General features: G+C 32.8%; 1 protein-coding gene across 4 annotated transcripts in view; it reads right to left on the reverse strand.

The window, feature by feature from the left end:
• LRRIQ1 (leucine rich repeats and IQ motif containing 1) overlaps window positions 1–22438 on the reverse strand; it is a gene marked incomplete at both ends in the record, with an annotated part of 281974 nt that overhangs the window by 132869 nt on the left and 126667 nt on the right. For all 4 annotated transcript variants that reach the window (XM_080659623.1, XM_080659624.1, XM_080659621.1 and 1 more), the window contains 6 exons: window positions 566–667; window positions 8300–8382; window positions 8644–8739; window positions 9267–9385; window positions 10044–10133; window positions 15089–15208. In XM_080659623.1, coding sequence (XP_080515749.1) covers window positions 566–667; window positions 8300–8382; window positions 8644–8739; window positions 9267–9385; window positions 10044–10133; window positions 15089–15208 — 610 coding nt within the window. The remainder of the gene's footprint in view (window positions 1–565; window positions 668–8299; window positions 8383–8643; window positions 8740–9266; window positions 9386–10043; window positions 10134–15088; window positions 15209–22438) is intronic.

A 22438-nucleotide genomic window follows, 5' to 3' on the forward strand; every position in this document is an offset into this window, starting at 1 on the left:
TCCGCTTCCACTTTTTCTTTTAAAATAGTGAGTGGTGAAGTTAAGATTGTAATAAGAAAACGAAACCTTACTAAAAGTGAAGCCTTGTTTTATATTGAAAACACATTTTAATTCCAGTAAATTCCAGATTTTAATTTTAAATATTTAATACAATTTGTGTATATTGGTAGTAAATTAAATATATTAGAATATCATTTCAATATTTGATCATTTCCATTGACATAGGCTAATATTATCTGTCATTAAAAATTTAAATTATATAGTAAAACTAATGATACAGCATTATAGGACTCTCACAAAAAATAGAAGGAATTCAAATTTATGCAAGCATTGACATAAATACTAAAACTAATAGCACACACTATGCTATTTAATCAATACACTAAATTCATATTTTAGCTCCAGGAACCATATTTTGATTTTTATTTAGTTATGGCTTATATATAATTTTTCATATATGTCCTTTAGTACTATTGAGGATTTTAAAAATTTAAAAATTTGTTTTAAATATACATTTTCATCTTTATATTGTTTACCTTTCTATGAATCTGTGATTAAAACATACCTTCAAAGTAACCGCATCTCCTGGGTTGTAGCTTCTTTGGTGATTTTGTAGCAGAAACTTTATTTTCATTGTTTTTGAATAATGCTAGGCGCACAGTGGCATCTGGACAAAATAGGCAGATAAGACAGAAGGTCAGCCCTGGATCATTCCTTCTCTGAAATAGCTATATATTTTTATGATAATATTAAATATGATACTTGCTCTATAAAACTCTGTGAAATTGATGATATTATTTTTTAAAGACTCAAAATATGAAAAGGTAATTAGCCTGATTACAACTAATGAAACTGAAACAGTAATCAAAAAACTTCAGCAAACAAAAGTCTTGGACTGAATGGCTTCACAAGTGAATTTTACCAAACATTCAGAGAAGAACTAACACCTATCCTCCTCAAACTATTCCAAAAAATTCAAGAGGAAGGAAGATTTACAAGCTACTATTGGTTATCTGATTAAACACATAGCTACTATTTAATACAAAAGGCAGAAACACTAATAATGTGAACAAATTTTACATTTAAAATTTCCAGTTATGGCATCATCCTTTTATTTGAGAAGTTGCTTCACTGTTTATTATTTTAGCTCCTTATTTAAATCCCTAATATTTCTGCTGTAATAAACACAATTTCCATAAATACATAATAGGTAAAAGCTATTATTTTAGGAAATATCAAATACCCTATGTTTTTCTCCTCTAAACTATGAGAAACTGGGCTAGGTGAGATGGAAGGAAGATAACTAATGAGATGAGGAACAGATATAAAATGATTATTCATTAATTTTACAGATAAATTAATAGTTTCTTTATTGCCCTAATTTATTGTATTTTATATAACAAAAATGTAAAAAATCCTATGTATTTTTATACCCAATATAATTCTAAATCTAGTAATTTTACAAGATAAATAGGATAATTGTAAATGTAGGGCCCTATATATTTCTTTTTATTTGAATGAATGGCTCTATACAATGTAAAATTGGGGATTTGGTAAATTAAAATAAGACAAAAGATTTTTGCTTGTTGATGAACTGTAAGAAAAGAAAAATATAGTAAGTAATAGGAAATAGAATAAAGAGTGGAAATTTTTACATTAAAGTAGGTTAACTTAGTTGTACACCTGAAACTAATAAAATAGTGTATGTCAATTATACTTCAATAAAAACAAATAATATATTGTAGGTTAGCATTAAACCACAATTTAGTTCAATGTACATTTCTTAGTAACTCACATCATCTTGCAAGGGGTTGGAGAAGGCAATGGGGGAAAAAAGGGACATATGTAATTCTTTCAACAATAGAGATTTATTTAAAAAAAAAGAATCTTTGATTAATACCTAGTGTAATAGAATTAAATATACTAGATGGAAAAATAAGATTTTAAACATTATAAACCCCAAAATACATATCTTCATGAAATGCTAAGACAGCATGTGTTTTGGAGTATAAATCTGAAAAACAGGTAGTATCTCCATAGTTATTCTCTAGCATGAGCAAACTGAAGGTTTCCACTATTCCTCTAATAATTATCTTTACTAAGCATAATTTATATACTTCACAGAGATTATATTTCTTAACATTAGGGAAAAATTGGTCAATATTTGGGCACATCTCATAATTATAAGTGACATGAATTATTATGAGTTGGGTTCTTCTCTATATATTCAATATAAACCATCAAAAAGAACAATAAAATCCTTGCATGTATATATTAAAATATGTTTAATAGAATAAGTATTACATATCATTTAAGTTATTTACAGAAAAACATAATGGCATGCCAAAGGAGCATTAGTCATTCAGGCAGACAGATTACCATGGGCTTACATACCTGTAATGACACCTTATTATAACCTGCTGATCTTTCCTCACATTGTTCTGATTGTCTTGCCTTTCCATTTGAATATGTATTTTCTCAGGCAAAGGCATTACAATTCAACAGACCTGGGTTAGATTCAAGGTCAAACTTACACTAGTTCTATGACTCTGGTAAAAATGCTCTCACCCTCTGCCACCTCCTCTGTCCAATAGAAAAAAAAATGGTTTTGAAGAATTACTGTGAGATTTAATGAGATCATGTGTGTAAAGCATCAAAATTTGTGTATACATAAGTGTAGGTGCTCAACTAATGTCAGCTAGCAAGCATACTAGTATAATTACAACTTAATAATAATAATTCCAATTTTTCTATTCTTTTAAATCATGAATCCTTCATATAATAAGGTGGAATATATTGAAAAAGTTTGATGGATCCATAATTGATTTCATTTTATTCAACATAGCACATAGAATAAAACATATTGATCTTTTATAAGTACTTTGGCACTCCCTTGGGGAAATAACAATTTGTCTGTGACTTGATTTCTTAATATGTAAAACATGGATAACAATAACACTTTCCTCACACTATTATCAAGATTAAATAAGCAAATATAAACAAAATATTTAATAGTTGTCTAGCTCTATTTACTCAGTAAGATAATTTTATTCATCAAAAGAGCATAAAGAGCACTACATTTTTAGTATTTTATTTCAAAACATTCTTATTTTACCATCTTAAATTGATTTAAAACTTAAGTTAATTCAAATTTCAAAGGGATAATGATAAACAAAAACATAGTAATTCTGGGGGGGGGTGTCACTTAATTTTAATAGTCCTTGGAAATACCACTGTGAACAAGACACTATTCTTACTCTCAAAAACTACATAATCAAGTAAGAAAGCTTAGAGATAAGGATATTGCAAAGAGTACAGCATGTGACATACTTTCTTGCATTGTAAAGTCAGGTTTATACATTTAAATTGATTCTTCTGATATCATCAATAGTCTGTCCTTTTTTTTTAAGTCTTTATAGCTCCCAGTATGACTTGCCCAGTGTCTGGGAAATGGGTTTTAATACATCTTAATAAAATATTTAAAGAAACCCATAAGTAAACTGAGTTTCTAGTATGTATGTGGCACTGTACTTGAAACTTTATCTCCATTATCTCATTTAAACAACATAATTTTATTTAGAAATTAGAATATACTAAAAATTATTTCCTTCCCTGTGGAATCCCATTTTAGTTTCCATAATCCTGACCTTAGCTCACTGATTTATCCTCACTATCTTCATAGTGAAAACCTGGTTGTTATTCATTTTCTTTATGTGCCAAGAATAATAGTGTTGTAAAATAAGTTTTATATTAAGACTGAAAGACTAACTATATTTCATCATCTTATAAGGAGTAATATTTACTAATTTAAATTTGCCTTCCCAAATATAAATATGCACTTAAATGATTATACTACCCTATACACAATCATACACATACTCGAAGTCAAATGTATTTAGTGACTCTTATATAACTTATTTCTGATTTGATTAACAGTTATTTATTGAACATTTACCATATACCAGGCAGGGTATTAGGTTCTGGGTATTCAGTGTGGAACAAATAGAGTCTTAGCATCAAGGACACTACTATTCAAATGAGTTTTATCATCATTTTGTGGATATAAGAAAGTAAGATTTGATAAAATTATTGGAAATTTGTTGGAAATCATTAAGGTAAACAAAACACATCATTGATAAACTTCATTTTACCACAGTTTTGTCTACACCAGTGGTCGGCAAACTCATTAGTCAACAGAGCCAAATATCAACAGTACAACGATTGAAATTTCTTCTGAGAGCCAAATTTTTTACACTTAAACTTCTTCTAACGCCACTTCTTCAAAATAGACTCGCCCAGGCCGTGGTATTTTGTGGAAGAGCCACACTCAAGGGGCCAAAGAGCCGCATGTGGCTCGCGAGCCGCAGTTTGCCGACCATGGGTCTACACTATTCCCCTTTCATGCTTCCCCCTTAACATTCCTTAGTTGCCTTATCATTTTACAACCTGATCTCTTTGCTATAGCCTATGAACTGCTTAATTCATATTTAAAAAATTAGCCTCGTATTTTCTAGCAGGCTTAATTCTTGTCTATAACTAAATGTTAACAACACAGTCTCAAGCTATTTTCTTTATTGAAATAAAATCACAAATTAATGAATGCTTAGCATGTACTTAACACTGTGCTAGGTGTTACAAATAGATGCAAAATGATACTTATCCCTACTTGTGGCTCTACATTTATAAGTAAACTAGAATCCCAATGCACAAAATCCATGCAAAAGTAGGCCTTCCTTCCCCCGGCTGCCAGCACTGGCTTCCCTCTGGCACCTGGGACCCGGGCTTCCCTCCGGCCCCCCAGCTTTGTCCGGAAGGATGTCTGGAATGATGTCCGGTCTAATTAGCAAATTACCCTTTTATTATTATAGATTAACTTTGTTTTCTCCAGCCTGCTCTTTCTTTTCTCTAATTATGAAATTCAAAATGCATAAGCATGATAAATGTTGGAAACATTATGTCTTCAGCCTTATGTCCATAGCCCTTAAGCTTCTTGCCACCTGTTCTTCACCAAAATCCCTATGCCCAGGACTCATCCTCTCTGAGGAGTGGTCCACCTCAAAGCCAGTCACTCACTCTTTTTCCCCACTTGGCTCATCTCAGTCTTGCTACCAATTACTAGTATACTCACTACCTTTAGGTTATTGACCCTCATATTTTCAATAAACCAGCAACTCTCACTTTGTACATAATGTGTTTGACTACAGTATCAAACTCTAAAGTTCCCTAGGTATCTGTTAGTTTCCAGGGCAGATCACCACATGCTGAAATTCTGTGCATAAGCCAACAGTAACAACAAAAAGACAAACATCTAAAACCCCACAAAAACAAGACTAGTCATAACTGGTTTGTGCTTATGTTCATCATGAGGGAAATATCAACAATTTACTAGGAATAACAATAATCAGAACCCAAACCCAAATTGAGTAAAAAAAATCAAGGTAACTTCTCACAATTTTGTATTTTCTCCTGTGGCTTCCCATCAATTTCCCTGGCCCTGCCCCTCCTCCTCCTGCTTCTTCTCTTTAAAGCAAATGGGCTCATTTATCACAATAGAAGTCATCAATATTGAGTCTCCCCTGATGGCTGCCCACACTGTGTGTTTCCTCAGCCCCTTGCTTCTTCATTAATCAGCGTTCTCAGTGGTATTATTACTCTACCTGCAACTTTCTTTAAATAATTGACCCCATGCCTTTTGCCCTATTCTCACTCTCATCATAAATCAAATATTATTGTCTCATATATCCCTTGGCTAATAAATATATGTAAAAGATATAAAAAGAAAATATTATTAAGTGCTTGCTACAGAGCAACTTGCTCTAAGGTTTCATGGCAGAAAGTTGAATTAAAGCTTCCATACTCCATGCATTTATGCTTCACCTCCTTGAAAATTGTGGCTGTGTTAGATTTAGGATGTAACTGGTTCCATTTAATTAAAAGTTTCTATTCTCTGAAGCCCCACCTGCCACCCTCCCTATCCCCACAGACCTAGTTAGTCTCTAGTAGTTTTAAGGAAAATGTTGCCCTCTGGTGGCTTGAAAATTTCAAGTTGTCCATGTAAGATATATCTCCATTTATATTTGAAAAGTATTAGTAAATTTTTAAGTTCCATCAGAATTTAAATATTTAAAATACTATTTTAATTTATTAATGAGTAGAATTTTTAAATTATGGTCATTATTTTGGTCATATTCAAATAAATAAATAGCATATCACAGACTGATTAAATTATAAAACTGGAAAAGTACTAAAAAATGCTTTATTCTATAAAGAAGAAGACTCAAGTTACAGTGTTAAATAATTGCTCACAGATACAAAATGACATAAGTGCTACATCATCAATCTGGTGGAATATTAAAGCATCATAATGGAGAAGGGCCCCCTGATACTCTCTTCTTTAATCTTACTTTGACTATTTCTATGATGTGCATCTGTTATGAAGGGAGAGCAGAGAAACAGCATGAGGAGAATTTATGGTTATCATTAAGTTTTACATTTTAGAACTCAGTTTTTTAAAAAACCTTTTATTTCATCAATCTAATAGTATTTTGGTAAAACAAACGCTTAACAGGTAGATACAGAACCTCACACAGTAATAAGAATGCAACTGGTTTTATAGTCATGTAATTAGAGCAAAACTCCCAATAAAAATTATACAACTGCCATTTTGGATTTTTACCTAACAGGCCATGCTTAATTACCACTATTAAAATGTTAAATTTAAGATGTGGTTGTTAACTTGGATGTCTAGTTGTACTTTTTTGCTTGTTACCCTACCATGCCCCCTTGTGACAGATAAAAAGAGGTTTAATTTTTGCCTGATAATAATTATGTCTAATTTTTGGCCATCAAAGCAATTATTTTTATGTATAAGCAAATATTCCTTATTCAAACCTTTGCTAAAACATATTATTTACTATGCTCAACCTAAAAAACAATTGCTGGGTTATAAGAATTAGTAAGAAAAATCTATATATTTTCAGAGACTGAGTCTAACAAAATAAACTTTTCCTTAGCTTCAGTATCAGAAACCATGAAAATACTTTTTAAAATAAATATTGAGCATAAATTAGTAATTGTTTAACATTGGTTGAATCAGTTCTTAAGCCACTTCTGATATTTGAACTTGCCACAGGAGTTTCAGAAAGTTTTATTATTATCAAAACAGCTAATGTTCTAGTACTAAAAAATATGCTTGAAATTAATTTTAATATTTTAAAAATGACAAACTTTTAGTACATAACAAAAAATACTAGTTATCTCAAAATAAAAAATTAAGATATCACTAATATAACACCAAAAAAGGAAAGTCGAACATCTGTGAATATAAAAATGAATTACCACTACTTTATCAGTGGCTAGTAAGTATTATGCCAACACATATCAGTTATTCTTTGAAAACTAACAGTATTTTGGTTATTTTTATTTGTTTTTCTTTTCATTAAATATATATTATATATGCTACCTAGAATTGTACTATTGAACTAATAATAAATAATAATACATAGAAAAATAATAAAGATAAAATTAACCTTTTCAATGCTTCTTTGTATGCTAAGTCTATGATTTCATAAGTAAGTAATTATAAAGTTATGAGTAAATGCAAATATGTATGCAATTTGCAAATTATAGATATAAAGTCATAATAACTTGCTATTTCTTGCCTTGCCTTGCCACCTATTAACTACTTCACATATTAAGTAATTAAGTAATTATGCTAACATAATCATTTAAAGTTATCCAAAGAACAACAAATGATTTAAAGAATAGCCTGATAAGTGGGATAGAAGAAAAGATGCTTTTCTATAACTAAAGTGGATTTTATTTTCCCAAGTTCTACATAATCATGAAAGATACATATCATTGTGCTTCTTTTCCAATTTATCAAGTTCATAGCTAATATGAACAGTTCATGGACCTGATGAATTTACATAAATAGTTTATTGACTAAACATGCAATTTAAAAACACACAAAGGAATAAGCACATGAAGCAGATGCTGTTTAAAATCAACTTTTGCCAAAATAAACCTGCTCAATATAAATTACAGAATAATTTTTTGAGTGCACAATAGATAGACGAATCAATAGCAAAGTAGATAAGAAATAGAAAAAAGTAAAAACATTTAAATAATTTACTGTAATAACATAATTTTATTTATTTTTGGAGTTATTATCTCAGAAATACTCATATTTGCATTTCATTTCTGTTCTTATTAAATACAATTTGGTAAAAATATTTTAAAAGAATGTATATTCCATGTCAAACACATAGTTATTATTCAAAGAGCATTGAATACCCACCTAATTTTTTCCTTAATTTCTTTGATTTCATTTTCTGTGCTCTCTTCAGCATTTGCTGAGCAGTAGAAATATCCTTAAAGCCCCTATTAAGAGATTAAAATTAAATAAGGCAAAACAAATATACAGGCAATATTTATATAAACATATACATATAAACATACATATCTGAATTATATTATCTTAAAGCAAATTTGAATTTCCATTTAAGAATGTGAAATTTAACAGATACATAGTTTCTTAAAAACTAATAAAGGTATTTTTGAAATCTTGAAAAATACTGCCTTGGACATTTAAGAGTCAATTTTTAAAATCTTTAATATTTTAGTGTAAAGTAGACCACATACCATTCTTCTGAAATTTTTTCCTCTTTTTCGGATTTTAGCAAACTCTTTCTGCTGGTCTTTGATTCAGGTGCCTGGGATAAAGTGCTATTTTCTGACCTGGCAATAGAAAAAAACCCACACAACTGAATCAACACAAGTATATGAGCACTTTTTAAAACTACAAGCTATTTATGTTGCCTCAAACTTGAAAATAAAATCCATTTAAGTTACAGAAAAGCTTTATCTTGAAAAGCAATAAATGTCTGCCATTAATTTAAAATGTTTACATTGCAATTACTTGAAGCATATTTCAATCCTTTTGTGAAAAGAAATGCAGCACCAGAATTTTTATTCTAATTTTTATTTCAACCTATATAATAGTATTTAAAAGTTTACTTGTTTACAACAATTACATTATTTAACTGACACAAGTTTTGTAGTTTCTTGAATGAATCTACTACCTTACATATTTTTATTACATTGAAAACTCCATAAAATAACTATTTTTTAACACTAAATGTTGCTCCATCTTCTAAACAAGTAAAGTTGCTCCTATTTTCATTATTCTCCTACTTTTGCAAAGAATGTAATATTCTTCTTAAGTATGTCATTGATGGGTTGGTCCAAGAAGCGATTTGGCTTACCTGCCATTGAACTGTGTGTGTTCCGATGAAAACAAATTTTCTTTCTCATTACATATCCATGCTTGAGCTGGACGACTTGGTAAATTAAGTGAAGTATCATAGTTTAAGGTTCCAGGAAACTTATCAGGAAAAAATGTACATAAAGATAAAATAAATTGAAAAATCCTAGCATTTATATTGTATTATTTTACATGTAGCAGAAAGCAAGTAGCCTCCTAAGGAAAATGCATAAAAATTGATCATTATAATAAAATGAAATTTAAGTACTAAAGATATAAGTATTCTTTGTTGTAGTGATGAGGAATACGCTTTTTGGTATAGTTTGCATATACAAAATGATTAATTGCAAAGATCTTTAAAAATCTCAGGAAACAAAAACTTCAAAGATTATCAAATAAATAACAGATATTGCAGTACATTGACCTCTGACTGAGAATCTTCAGCTGTTGCCCTGTTAATGCATATTTTTATATTTTAAAAGTGCTTTCAACTAGTGATTTTAGTCTACTGTCAAATATGCAGCTGAACTGCATCATTTTTTTTTTTGCTACTGTGAAATAAAGTGTTGAAAGAAATCCAAAATAAAGAAAAAAATTAGGAGCAAATGAAAGAAAAGCTACATGAATAATTACATCTGGGGATGAGGAGGAAGTCAGAGGCTTCTAAAAGTAATTGTGTTTTTCAAGTCAATAAATTGTATTATTAATCACTGCAAAATAGCACAACCCTAAGAAATGAGCACAGATCGAGCACTAAGAGGTTTCCATGACATGTTACCTTTGGCCAGTGCAGCTGGTTTGGTAAAAGCTGTGTTTGTGAAGGGAAGCAGGCGGAATCTACAGCTAGCCATTCTTTCTCTAAGGCAGCCTGCACAAATAATAGCATTAATGTACATAAGTTAGCTTGCGTAACTTTTACAAAGAATTTCTAAATTGTCTTATATACTACTAAAGTTAAGAAAACATATCAGAATTTTTATTTACAGGAAAATTTGCTACTTGTTATTGTGAAATGTTATACATCTGCTTAATGCAATCATTCTAAAAAATGGGATAAGATTTTTTTTTATCCCCAGTGGAATAAAGTGAGAACTCTAGTACTAAAGTGCTCTAACAGTGAGAGGTGCGGACTGCTCAGTGTATTTAACTGTTTGAGAACTATGACTCTGAGACAATGCTAGATGTAACTGACAGAAATAATCTATTACTTATAATATAAATTATAATATCTCCCATTAAACCTCATTGTTGAAAATGTATAGGAGTTTAACACATTAGTATCCATTTTTCTATAAACACTATAAGATAGCTTTTATTTCATATTTTTCCAAAATTTCACAAATTTTCTGAATAGATGGAAAAATAATTTTATGGAAATATAAGAAACACGGTTCTTAATATTGTATTCTCTCATTTAAGTGTTTGAGGTAAAAAGGATAAATTTAAATTTTGAAAGCTCCCATTTTAAATTCCTTTACTCTTTATCTCAGAATATCTTTATTTCATTTATGTAATTTACAAATTTATTTATCTTTCTATAATGAGACTATACTAGTTATGCTAGTTTGTATAACTTCGGACATAATTACCCAAATTTTATTTGCTTGGATGATCTAATCTGATTTAGAATAAACTTCCATGGCTCTACAATGTTTTTTAGAATCTTTATAAAAAAAAAGATGATCAGAATACCAATAAACTTGTTTTTTAAAAGGTTCTAAAATGATCAAACATATTTATGATTTAAAAACTAGCATGATTATGTTCTGGGGAGATGGGAGTGCAATTTTAAATTTACACAATTGCAAAATTTCTTGACTATTGCTTGAAAGATCATTGGGAAGGCAAGACTAAGGTATCCTGACTACAGGCTAGCATTGCAATGAAAGACTTTCACTTATACAGCATTTAGTCTTAGGAAACCTAATCAAATTTCTTATCATTTGAATTTCTATGCAAATAGGACACCTTTGATTAGTGCTAAACAGGTATGTTGTCCAGTTCCTTCAAGGCAGAGATCATTGACATACACACACACACACACACACACACACACACACACACACACACACACACATATACACCACAGTTAGATCTGGCTTAAGAATGCTATTTGATGCAAAAGTGCAAACAGGTTTCTGGACTCAGATTTTTGAATTATTTCTTTTGTATGACAAATAAAGGCAAATCGAGATATATCTCAGGAAAGATCAAGACCTACAGCATATCAACTACGATCAAGTTGGTATTCTTAGTCTGGTGAGAACAGAGAAGATGTGAAGATGTGGAGACAATATTATAAAAGGCAATGTTCCAGAGGGTTCTGGGAAGATGGTGGAGTAGGAAGCACCAGGAACCTGTCTCACAATTGATGTAACTATGTTGGGATTCTGCAGTCTATGGAAGGCTTGTAACTTCCAGGGGAAAATTGGATGGTAAATTGAGGTTAATTTGGTCAATTTCAGCCCTCATCACAGTAGCAGCTATCTATCTTCCATCCCCAACCCTGAGGCAGGCAGCTGCTCATGTGTTTCTGGAGCAGCTTGCACACAGCTTGTAGAAGTCAGGGTAGACAATGAGGACTCTGTCCTCCAAATATTGGGGATCTGTTCTCTAATCGTTGATTATTGCTTCTGATCACAGAGGTGTAAAGAGCTTTTGTTGTTGCACCTGCTCTATTGTTGCAAGACCCTGCCCTGCCAGCTAAATGATTTCAAGGGGATTTCAAGGGCTGGTGTCCCCCCTGCATCTTCATTTTTCCCCTTTTCCTCTTTTGGGAGCCAGACATTAAAGGCTAGGAAATTCGTTAAACTTTTTCTAGAAGACGAAAGCATTAATATAAAATGTTAAAAAAATTATTAGTAATTATGTAATCACAACCAAATAATGTTACCAAGACTAATGATTTATATGAGTTCAAATATTAATATCAAGCCTATTTGGCAGTACCTAGAATGTTGAGGGGAAAATATCTCAAAATGTCAGGGAGGAATTGGCCAATATTATAAATATACTACTGTTTTAAAAATGTATATTAATAGATCATGATTACCACTGGATATTCATACAAATGCCAGTTATAGTTTAAGAAAACCTCTGTTCAGATATTTTATAACTCACAACTGAGGATCTGGAAAGGTTTCTGGTTACTAAATACTATTATCAAACTTATATATTAAAAATGAACTTGAATTTAGATAAATTTGTAACTCTATTTTCACAATTGAGCATTTGATCAGATATACATATACTATTTGGCTTTTGATCAGAGAAGAAATCATTATTCTATAATCCAACTTTGAGAGACTAGAGACTATAAGGCTATCAGAAAGAGGAGCTGCAAGTAATACACGTTTATTTGTATATTAATATACAATTTTTTATGCAATCCAGTGCAGTCACTAAGATCAAACTTGTCCTAAGTAACAGGTCAGTTAGAGTTAAACAAGTCCTAGAAATTCTAAAAGCCATAGCTTGATTTTTTCCCTACTCCCTTCATGACCTGCCACCCTGCCCCAACATTTCCCTCTTCTGTCCAGGTTGACTCTTGCTGTCCCCAAAAAAATTATTTCTAATATTTTGTGATAACTTCTGTTGCATCTCGAAATCCTTACAGTTTGGAAACTTAACTCATTCTGAATCCTAAATCTCATTTTCTAAACCCTCTCCATCATCAATGGAAAAGCTTATATTATTGGAGATTTCTGTTATATATTCCATGGATGCCTCTTTTCACTAAACCAAATATGTCACTTTTCTTTTGCCTATACTTTGGGTTTTGTTTGTTGGTTTATTGTCTCTCAATCTACTGTAATATGTAGTACTCTCTAAAGTAAATTTGTGATAGGGATCCAAATATGAATTCGAGCTAAAAGTTGCCTCGTATAATGCATGTTACATCCTCTTCAAACATTATCCCTGCACTCTTATTGAATGTGACTTTGGTCTTAGACAAAAAAACAACACACACACACACACACACACACACACACACAATCCAAATTTGACTGTTGTGGTTTTGTTTTTGTATTTATGATATATTAGCTTTCCTCTTCTTCTCTGGGTTTAGAAACTCATAAGAGGATTGGTTGTTTAAATTTAAAGACAACTTTATTTGTTCTTTATATGTTGGCTTCTAAAGAGCATATGTAAAAGAGAAAATTAAACTCTGTTAAATTAAGTCAACAACTAAAAATATCAACTAAAATTTACTTTATAACTTAAAGTGTGCAAAAAGAAGTGCCAATGTAGATCACTATGCCACATCAAACCTAATACACCTATTATTTTAGATATTTATTATGTTGTTATATACATTTCATGACAAAGTGGCAACATTTGCAACAAAAGGAGATTTAGACCTAGGCTCATGAAAACATCTGCTAAAATAATTCATTTTATAAGGTGATACGTTGAGTACTCAAGAACTAAGAAAATGTCTTACTCATCAATGTTTCAGAGGGTCATTATGAGTAGTATGTAGTCGGTGCTCAATGTTAGGAGACAATTCTCCATGGGTCTTCCACATTTCTGCATGTCTTATGACAGACTTTTTTTTTTCTCCCAGACTGTATTTTTAAGGATCTTTGTATAGCTAACAGGCTGGGAGGACAAGAGATATCTTATCTTTCATCATACCTTAAGAGGAACCTAACTTAGTGTTACCCAGACTCATGTGGTGTTTGGCACATTGATTCAACTGATGGGATTTGGACATGGTTCATAGTAGAGGACGGAGCTAAAGTTATCTCTTGGGTAGGGTCTTTTTAATGTTGTTTTGCTTCTATGTAGACTGGAAATTGACCTGTTACATGTTTTACTTTTCCATCCCTAAGTGCCATAGGGGATTATCCCAATAAGGGAAAATTGCAGGCAGAGAAGTGCTAGAGTGATAAACTCTTGTGATTTGTCACGTGTGCAACCACCAGTGGGTCAGGATTTAGTGTGAGCATCTCTACCTTCTATGTCCAAAGCTTTCACTATATAGATGATATCCTGTAGGTTGTATGTGAATTATATATCAATTTTTAAAAATCCTATTTCAATGGTCCTGATTATGGTGAGTATTATCACACACATTTGCATTCAGGGGCTGGCTAATAGATCTGAAAAAAATTCTGAGGCCCGAATTCGGAAGCCTGTTTATCAGTAGTTTCTGGGGACTTGCCTATGTGGGAAAATGTACAATGCTCAGTCTCCAGTAGCCAAGGAAAAACTCCTGTCTATTCAGGGATACTACAGAGGCATGAGGAAGTCTTTGGGATGTTCATATGTTCTTTATCTTAATCCAACTGGTGGTTATGCCAGTGTTAACTATCTAGAGAGGGGGGAACAGAATGGGCAAAACTAAGGATGTAAAAGGCAAGTGCTAAAAAGAGTAAAAGTGTGCTCAACTTGGTTGGAATGTATGGAAGCCACAGGGGAGAAGTGGTGAGTATGTCTGTACAGCTTGCTACCTTTTTGTGAAGTTCATGAATAACAATTTAAGGTTATTCTCATTTTTCTAGGGAACAAAAAAATATTAAAGGCTTTTTTTAACAGGGTACATATAAAGTCATAGTTATTTTTAATTAGGAATAATTGATACAATGTGTAAATCTGGTTGAAGAGTATCCCAGAACTCTTGTCAATATTCTATAACCAGGTTTACACACTGTAGGGTAAATTAAGATGTTAAGAATTAGAAGAATACCTTTTCAAGTGTTATTTTAAAAAACTATAACAGTGTTCAGAGGTTATAAAATTTAGAAACTGGTTTAGCTCCAAAATAATATACTAAAAATATTGTATGATCAGTATTTCTATGTTATAGTTGTTACTTACTTCGTTAAATTCAAAATCCTCTAAATCTATTTCATCATATTCTTCTTCAGATTCTTCATTCTTAATAGCCTCTAGAGCTGTTGTCAGTTTCTTTCGGAAAAAAAAGCCCTTCCAAACTGCCTAAACAAAAATTTAAAGCATGTTATACAAGGTTATAGATCAAACTCCAAACCAGATTCTCTGTATTATCCCATTAGGAAGATAAAACATCTTAGACCTTAGTTTAATGGCTCAGTAATCTGTTTTTTGAACTTTATGTGACACTTAAAACTGCAAGATAAATTAAACAACTGCATGTGTCTAAAGTTTTGAATCTCAGGAGACTTTCCTTGTGGTCAGCAGAAAAGAATCTTTAAAACTCCCTCAACTGCACATGTAGGTCAACCAATCAATTATCTGATAATTCCTCCAGGACCCATTCTAAACTAAGAAGAAAGAGATACGAAGGAAAACTAATTTTGCTAATTTTTAAATGATTATATATAAAATAAACTAACACATATTTAGGAAAATGCCACCATACATAAATGGCCATATTAGAGAAATAGTATCCTGGACCATAACAATTAACTAATTCTTCTTTAAAATAAACTAAGCACAAAAGTAATAGAACTAAAACCATTTAGATTCCTCAATAACCTTGGAGTAGGGTAAACTTCCCTAACTGTAACTAACTGTAACTCTAAGATCACTGTAGCTTTTTATTTAAAAATGAGTATCTTTATATACTGATAAGAAGTATGCTCCCAGATATATTAAGTATAAAGAACAAGGTAGACAGAGTGGGATGATTTTGTCTCTTCCTATCTGAAATATTTTTCACAGATAAATGCATGTTACCATTTATCTATGAAAGACTGTATATAAATATATAATAAATGTATTTAAATATACATTTAAATATATGTATAAATAGTATAAATATAATTATATGTTTAATAATTATGTGTAAGTATATTTAAATATATCTGTATATATTCAAATATACATGTATGTGGTTTCTAATATTTAAAAAGTAATAGTTATAAAAATATTAACTTATAGAAGCAGAAAACAGAGTGGAAGTTACAGCAATAGAAGCCAGACTTCTGTGACTAACCTCACTTAGATTTGACTTTGGAACTGTGCACATACTTATGATAACTGTAAAACAAATATATATGAAAAAAGAAATTCCTAAAAAATATAAAAATATGTTTCATACTGCAGGTATAACCACACAGAAGTTATTTAAAGTGACTTTAAAATAGATTTATTTAATTATATCCCTAGTAATATATACTCAAAAGACACATGTAACTATCAAAGATTCCTTAAATATGTTTTCCGTAGGTTAATGATAATGACATATTGATATCATTATTCTGAAAAATATGTATATTGAGAAGTGGAATTTACAAACAGACAACAGATATACCATATATGACAGCAGAAGTCACTCACAAACGCAGCAGCAACCAGCCTAAGCAGCCAAACCACAACCTCTACAACAATTAGCCAAGACTTGGTCGATGACTGATATTAAGAAATAATTAGCAGTTTTCGGGTTAGTCATATACTGCAGTTAAATTCAAACTAATAGATCTTATAGAAATATATACCTATATATTTACAAAAGGAATGAGAAGATCTGATTCCCCCCCTCCCCAAATAATCTAGTGATGAGGCAGGAGAGATGGGTTGGTTATAAAAGAGTTGGTTATAGAAGATAGCAAGGTCAGGTACTGATATAGAGAAAAGAGGGTATAAAGGAAATTATTTAATCCAGGTCTTTAATGATAAAGATTCATTCATTGTGGCTCACAATGGATCCAGCCTAACTCATTAGGGAAAGAACATTTACAAAGCTCCAGACTATAATACATAGCATGTGTTTTTCTGGTGTGAGACATACAGATATCTTCTTCATGAATCTGCATCAGGAATTCAAGCCCCAGACATCTCTATTTAGTTTATGACAAATAATGTCATATGTAATAAATATGTAATAAGTAATATTTAGGTTCCTCTTATTTGTTTCTGTCAAGGTCTCAATTTTTCAAGTAATCCATCTATGATTGATTCATTTTTCTTTCACACATTCAAATCAATTTCCTGCCTGGACAACTATATCTAGCCTAACTGTGCTAGCTATGACTTTTTATTATACCAGTAATATGAAATTCTATGTTCTTTTTATTTCCACTGCCCATTATACCTAGAATTCCATTCTCCTACATATTTACACTGAGCATTATATATTTCTCAAAGTGTATCTTACATACTTTGTTAGAATAGGCTAAATGCTATAATAAAAATACACAGTAGCTCAGAAAAAAGTTATTTATTTCTTGGCCATATAACAAACATCGAGAGAATATACAACACAATTACTCTTTAACATAGAGTAATTCAAATATCCAGGCTTTGCAGACTACAATCTCAACAGATAGCTTCCAAATATACAAAAGACAGCTTCCCAAGATACCTCAGAGGCTGTCTTCATTTCAGCCAACAAGAAAGGGAAAAGAATATGTAGGAATGTCTGTGGGAGGTTTTATGGGCCAGGCATGGAAGTGGTGGAAATACCTTTCACTCATGTTCTATTGACTGGAAAGGGGCCATACTAAAGTGTAAGGGAAACTAGCTGTATGCTAGGAAGAAGAGGAGAAGGGGAGTTTTGGTAAGCAGAGAGTAGTCATCGCATCATTCATGAAATCTTCATTTTGCTCTAAAGCCCAGGATGTTTCTACTGTACCATGCTCTGCTCTCCAGGATGATTGGGCAGCCTAGAGTTTATATTTTAAGGTGAACAGTTTTCAAAACTAGATGACTGTACTCAAGAGAAAATAGAGTTGAGATGACTTGAATGATTTTAAGTACCATGATGTACAGCAAAAGAGACATATTCTAAGTTACAAAGAAAGGCTAAATTTTGCTTCATTTTGTAAGCAAAAGAAGCTTAGACAATACACAACGAGGAAGAGCAGAGAACGCCCGGAGAATGGTAGGAACAAGGATCTGGGCTGGAGAGGGACATACGACCACCAGGCCGAGAGGGTGAGGAGGAAGATGCACTGCACCAAAGCCATGTCCCTTGGGGACAGGCATAATATCCATCTGCGGAATGAAAGTCCACAGGGCTGACCTGCTAAAGGCTGCATCCAGAAAGGCGGCCTGAAAAGTGGCCGGAGCAGCACAGCGCTGGCTGGAGAGAAACCATGGTTTCATGGTTGTTTTGCCTTTGTTTTGTGTTTGCTTTTATTCACTAAATCCAGTTCATAGGACTTTTCAATTGCAAACACTCACCTGAGACTTTGGTGCAGGGAGAACAGCACAGATTTGCAGAGCCTGAGGAGAGGCTGTGGAGGGAAGCAGGGCAAGGAGACATGGCCAGGATCCTTCCTGCATTGGGACATTCATAACCTTACAAACCTAAGGGGATATTTTTCTCCTGAAAAGCCAGCCCCTCCCCGTAGCCTCAAGCTAGGTAATACAGCCTACCACACCCTGCCTGCATTTTGAGCTACAAAGGAAACAAAGGATCTGAAGAGACTCAAAGAGCCCTCAGTGACTAGGTTGGAAGAGGGGCCTGTCCATCCCCACTTTCTGGGAACCAGACTGATAAAAACTCCAGGTTGCCAGCCAGCCCCACTGGTCTCCATACATGGATCTCTGACCAACTAAGGCCAGAGTAATATTTTGGACCACTTGCAGAGGAGTAGCTCTGGTCAGGGAAGGAACACCTCATTCCCAGAAAGCCAAACAGCACCACCTCCACCCAAAGCCCTGTCATAAACAGATGCTTGAGTGATTATGATTGACAGTTGGCAGACAGGAAAAGCAGGCAGATTGGTCCTGCCTGCTTGCAGCCAAGGCCTGTGGAGACAGACACAAACAGAGGGGTGGTGGATCACTTGGAACTTCAACATGGTACTAAACACCAAAGACAGTGGTCAGCATCTAAGTACCTAACAGAAAGCCCATAATTGGCAGACAGGACAGAAGAGTGGGGTCCTAAACCAGCTCCCATGGGGCATTAAAACTCAGATGAAGCAAATGACACTTCACTTTTTTATCTTTTATTTAAAAATATTTTAATATTATTTTTCTTTATCCTATTTTTAATGTTATTTCATTTTATCTTATTTTTTCTTTTTTTTTGCATGTTTTTCTTCTTCACTTCTCCCCCTTTCATCCTGTTTTTTCTCCTCCTGTCCCTGTTTAAGTTTTTCTCTTTCCTTTCTTTTTACCCCTTGTTAAAAATTGATCTTCTTTATCTGATTTATTGTTGTATTATTACTATTGTAGTCTCTGTTGGCATAGTCACATGTGTCTAATTTCCTCTGCCATACTCCTACTCCATGCCCCCTTCTCTTTTTTCCTTCTTCGCTAGACATTTTTTTCTTTTCCTCTCCTCTCTTGCTCTTTCCTTCTCCTAATTTGTTAATTAGTTTTACTTACTAAATTCAAGCCTATCTGCTATCTCCTCTACTCTCCTTTTCAATCAATCAATCAATCATTTTTTTTAAATTTTATCTTCTTATCCACTCATTCTCTTTTTTACCTCCTCTATACTAAACCATGGTCCTTTCCCTATTCATCAAATTCCTTAACCCTATTTTCTGTATTTCAGCTCCACCTCTACAGATTCTATCCCCCTTTATCTGGTTGTTTTTTGTTTGCACATTTTGGTTTAATTGTTTGTTTTGTGGTGTTTTATCCACACATATTTTTTTCCTTTTTCTTTTTTTCTATTTCCTTTTGTTCTTTCTTGATAACTTTTTTGCTCTCTTTTCTCTCTCCTAATTCTCTTTCCTGGGGTGGTCACTTTTATTGGGGTTATAAGTGTCTTATGTACATTCCTGCTCTGTTCCTTTTGTGTCTTGTCGTGTTGTATTGTGTGCTGTTCAGTCAGCACCTCCACAACAGTTGGTACGGCATGGTAGAGAGTGAGCCACATAACCAGACACCCTGAGAGGAGACACTATCCAGGAATGGGACAATAACATTCAAGATGTAACTTCATCAAGAGAACCAAAATATCTCAAGTAGGGTGCATCCCTAGAACACCTAGCCTAGAAGACCTGAGAGACAGCACCACTGGGTCCCACAAAACATCTACTAAATTCAAATTCAAAAAATCTGGATGACATAGCAGTTTGATCTAATACATAGAAATAATCACAGAGGAGCAGCAAAAATGGGGAGACAAAGAAACAACACACATATAAAAGAAAAGGAGGAATCACCAGGAAAGGAAATAAATGAAATGGAGGCAAGCAATTTGTCAGAGAAACAATTCAGAGTAATGGTTATAAGGATGCTCAAAAAGCTGGACAAGAAATTCACCAACATGTGGGGAATTAAGAATGACATAACTTCAATAAGGAACATGATGGAAGGTTTCAACAGTACACTAAAAGAAGCTGAGGACCAAATCAGCCTGTTAGAAGACAATGTAGAAAACAAACAAGTAGAGAAGGAACTGGGGGAAAAAAAAAACTTAAAAAGCTAGAGGAGAGTCTAGGGAGCTTTGGGACACCATGAAATTAAACAACATTTGCAAAATAGGGGTACTAAAAGGAGAGGAAGCTGAGTAAAGAATAGAAAACCTGTTTGAAGAAATAATGACAGAAAACTTACCTGACTTCGGGAAGAAAAGAGTCACACAAGTCCAAGAAGCACACAGGAGTCTCAAAAAAGATGAACCAAAAAGACTGACACCAAGACACATCGTAATTAAATTGGCAAACATCAACAACAACAAAGGCTGCCAGAGAGAGACAGAAAGTTATCTACAAGGGATCTCCCATTAGACTATTATCTGATTTCTCAAAAGAAACACATCAGGCCAGAAAGGAAGGGAATGAAATATACAAAATGTTACAAAGAAAGGGACTGAATCCAAGAATACTCTATCAAGCAAGGCTATTATTAAAAATTGATGGTGAAATCAGGAGCTTCACAGATGAAAAACAGCTAAGAGAGGTTATTATCACCAAGCCAGAAAAGCAAGAAATGCTAAAGGAACTGCTGTAAAAAGAAAAAATAGAAAGGGAAGAAGGAACAAGGCATAAAGAATAAAAATGGCAACAAAAAAGTACATATCAAAAATAACCTTAAACATAAATGTATTAAATGCTCCAATCAAAAGACACACAGCAGCTGAATTTATAAGAAAACATGACCAAAATATATGCTATCTACAAGAGACGTACCACAGAACAAAGGACTCACAAAGACTGAAAGAGAAGGGATAAAAAATTTTTTTCCAGGCAAATGGAAATGAAAAACAAAACAAAACTGCGGTAGCAATACTTATATCTGACAAAATAGACCTCAAAGTGAAGGCCATAACAAGAGATAAGGAGGGCCAATTCATAATACTACAGGGATTGATACAAAAAGAGGATATAACTCTGGTAAACATATATTCACCCAATGCAGGAGCACTCAAATACATAAAAAAACTTCTGGAAGATATCAAGGAAGAGATCAACAGCAATACAATCATATTATGGGACTTGAATGCTCCATTGACATCACTACATAAATTATCTGGACAAAAAATCGGAAAAGAAACAGTGATCCTAAACGACTCCCTAGATCAGATGGATTTAATTGACATCTTCAGAACACTCCACCCCAAAGCTACGGAATATACATTCTTCTCAAGTGCACATGGAACATTTTCAAATATAGTCCACATAATAGGCACAGGCTAAGTCTCCACAAATTCAAGAAGATTGGGATGTCAAGCATCTTTTCTGATCACAATGGCATAAATTAGAAAATAACAACAATAAAAACAATAAAAAACAATCAAACACATGGTGGCTAAATAGTGTGCTATTAAATGAAAAATGGGTTACCAAAGAGATCAAAGAAGAAATAAAAAACATTCTGGAAACAAATAAACATGAAAAAAAAAAAACCTATGGGACACAATGAAAGCAGTCCTGAGAGGGAAGTTCATAGCACTACAGGCCTACCTCAAGAAACAAGAAAAACTGGTAATAGGTATCTAACCTTACAACTTAAATAACTAGAAAGAGAACAACAAGAAAATCCCACAGTAAGTAGAAGGAAGGCAATAATAAATATCAGTGTAGAAATAAATGACATAGAGACTGAAAACAATACAAAAGATCATTAGAACTGAGAGCTGGCTCTTTGAAAGGATAAACAAGACTGATGAACCTCTAGCCAGGCTCACCAAGAAACAAAGAGAGAGGACCCAAATAAACAAAATCAGAAATGAAAGCAGTGAATTAACAACTGACCCCACAGAAATACAAAGGATTATAAAAAAATTCTACGAACAACTCTACTCCAACAAGCTGAACAACCGAGATGAAATGGACATAC

This window comes from Plecotus auritus (genome assembly GCF_963455305.1).
Source record: "Plecotus auritus genome assembly, chromosome: 3".
In the NCBI taxonomy this organism is placed as follows: Eukaryota; Metazoa; Chordata; class Mammalia; order Chiroptera; family Vespertilionidae; genus Plecotus; species Plecotus auritus.